Source organism: Cicer arietinum, chromosome 4 (assembly GCF_000331145.2).
Source record: "Cicer arietinum cultivar CDC Frontier isolate Library 1 chromosome 4, Cicar.CDCFrontier_v2.0, whole genome shotgun sequence".
Classification (NCBI taxonomy): Eukaryota; Viridiplantae; Streptophyta; class Magnoliopsida; order Fabales; family Fabaceae; genus Cicer; species Cicer arietinum.
Genome location: NC_021163.2, coordinates 58,064,258 through 58,066,418, shown reverse-complemented (window position 1 = coordinate 58,066,418; position 2,161 = coordinate 58,064,258). Strand labels below are relative to the sequence as shown.

Sequence of the window (2,161 nt, the reverse complement as noted above, 5' to 3'; positions counted from 1 at the left end):
TTTGCACTGGCAACATGGAAATGTACATAAGTCAACAATATGGTAATAACACATTATGACAGAAATGTTAAATGAACAATTCACAATAAGGAAATCAATGGTAATACACAAACCAGAATTAGTTGGTATATATTGTGGAATTTACATTCCAATCTAACACTGTTTCATGCATACTACTAATAAGAAGCTGGATTGTTAATTGGTATATATTATAGAATAAGAAATACGTAACCAGAATTAGTTGGTCGTTGAGGATTATTCTTACAATAATTGATGGCTAGTGCAGTTAGTTAACAACTGTCTAACTGTCAAAGAGCTCTATGTAACACTATAAATGTTATTTACAATGGGGCTGAATCAATTAAGCCAATAGATCAGAATATCAAACATTCTTTACATAAATTCTCTTTCCCAATAAGGCACTTTTCAATGGGTTTCATGACCTGCACATGGGGGCAGCCACCTGACCTTGACGCTACTGACAAAATTCTGGTTAGCAACCTTAATAAAGCTTTTATGGCATCTAAACAGGCCTCACGGACCTGGTTTGAAAGGCTCATGTCTACTCTTCTAGGATATTGTTTCTGTCCAACGGTCAGTCGTCATTGTGTGTTTCTCAATGGGAAGATAGAGAATTTATGTATTCATATATGTCAATATGATAGTCATTGGAAGCTCATCCTCTATAACCAATAATCTCATTGCCAAGTTAAATTCATTCTGTGCCTTGAAATGGTTTAGTAGTCAGGATTGTGCCAAGCACGTGCCTAATGGCTCAATCATTCTTTTTTGTTCTTCTGGTAAAATCCAACATAGCTGAGGCTAAGGTGACTTCCACCACTATGGTTGCAGTTGCAAGCTCATCAAGGGAGCTAATTATGTCTCTGAGCTCCACTTGTACAACAAAATTTGCAGCATACTATGAAGGAAGCAAAATTTTAGGATACTATGGAACTGCTTATTTCTCTAGATTCTTACTTTTATTTGCTTACAGTTCCTATCACATATTGACACTGTAATAAAGATTCAGCATACTATGAAGAAAGCAAAATTTTAGGAAGAAAACCCCATAACAAATTTCTCAAAAATCAAATGGTCAAGTCATCCTAATTATTATAGAATCAAACCAACGCACATGGTGTCGTTACAATAATTTGAGTGGGATTGATAATTCCTTATACCCCGAGACAAAAGATGGAGGTTTAAATTCTTCACAGAATAAGGTGCAATTCTCAACCATTAGATGTGCTATACAAAGTTCAAAAAATTACAAGGAAATCATTACACCATTTAATAAATAAGAACTATTCAAGTTCCATGCTAAGAGTATCCCATTCAAAAAATAAATAGCGCAATTCAGGAAAGCAACGCTAGGAGGCAGTCACTTACTCACCTCATATTACAATTGAGATCTCCCAACTGGAATGTATTTGTCCAGATTGCCTTAAACTTCATTATATGTTATGTAAATAAACAATCCAAAAGTGGGCAGGTTTTATTTAACAGTGCTTTATATGCAAGAATAATTTATAATCTGAACGATTCACATTATGAGTGAGTATAATAACACTGAAGACACACTACTTACAATGAGATAAGGCAGCAACGGCAGAAAGTAAAGCAGCATCAAAAAGAGCCCCATCAGCATCCAAACAATAGACATCCTGCATTATGTCATTCAATAGATTGATAACTACACAATCAGAGGAAATAAAAATGAAGTACCTCACATCATACAATGCATTCTTTCTATGGTTGATAATTGAAATTTGATAAATGTAGTACGTATAAAACCTTACCAAGTAAGCCATCCATGCAGCTTTTCCACTAACCAAGGACAATTCTTTCAAATCAATCATTCCAGAACTGAAAAAATAAAATAAAGGCCTAAGAAACAAACAAGAAAGTTTAAATGCAACTGGAACCAGGAAATCATCATAGGAAGAATTTTACAACAAGGAGGGAAGAAGTAGGGTGGTGGAACAAATTGTTTGATCCACAAACCAAGCTAATTAACAGACTTTCAGCTAAAAGTTCAAACATTCTAAGGTTAGTGGAGTCACTTTGGTAGAGTTCAAAGAGACAAACTATGCACATATAAGACGTAAACCTCCCCCCCCCCCCCCCCCTCCCCCTCTTCTTTTTTTTGTTCCTTTTTTTT

General features: G+C 35.1%; 1 protein-coding gene across 1 annotated transcript in view; it reads right to left on the bottom strand.

The window, feature by feature from the left end:
• Positions 1 to 2,161, bottom strand: part of LOC101501810 (uncharacterized) — a 6,752-nt gene that overhangs the window by 2,018 nt on the left and 2,573 nt on the right. The window contains exons 6-7 of the mRNA XM_073366815.1: positions 1,800 to 1,866; positions 1,584 to 1,664 (exon numbers count right to left, since the gene is read on the bottom strand). Of these exons, the coding sequence (XP_073222916.1) occupies positions 1,584 to 1,664; positions 1,800 to 1,866 (148 nt within the window). The remainder of the gene's footprint in view (positions 1 to 1,583; positions 1,665 to 1,799; positions 1,867 to 2,161) is intronic.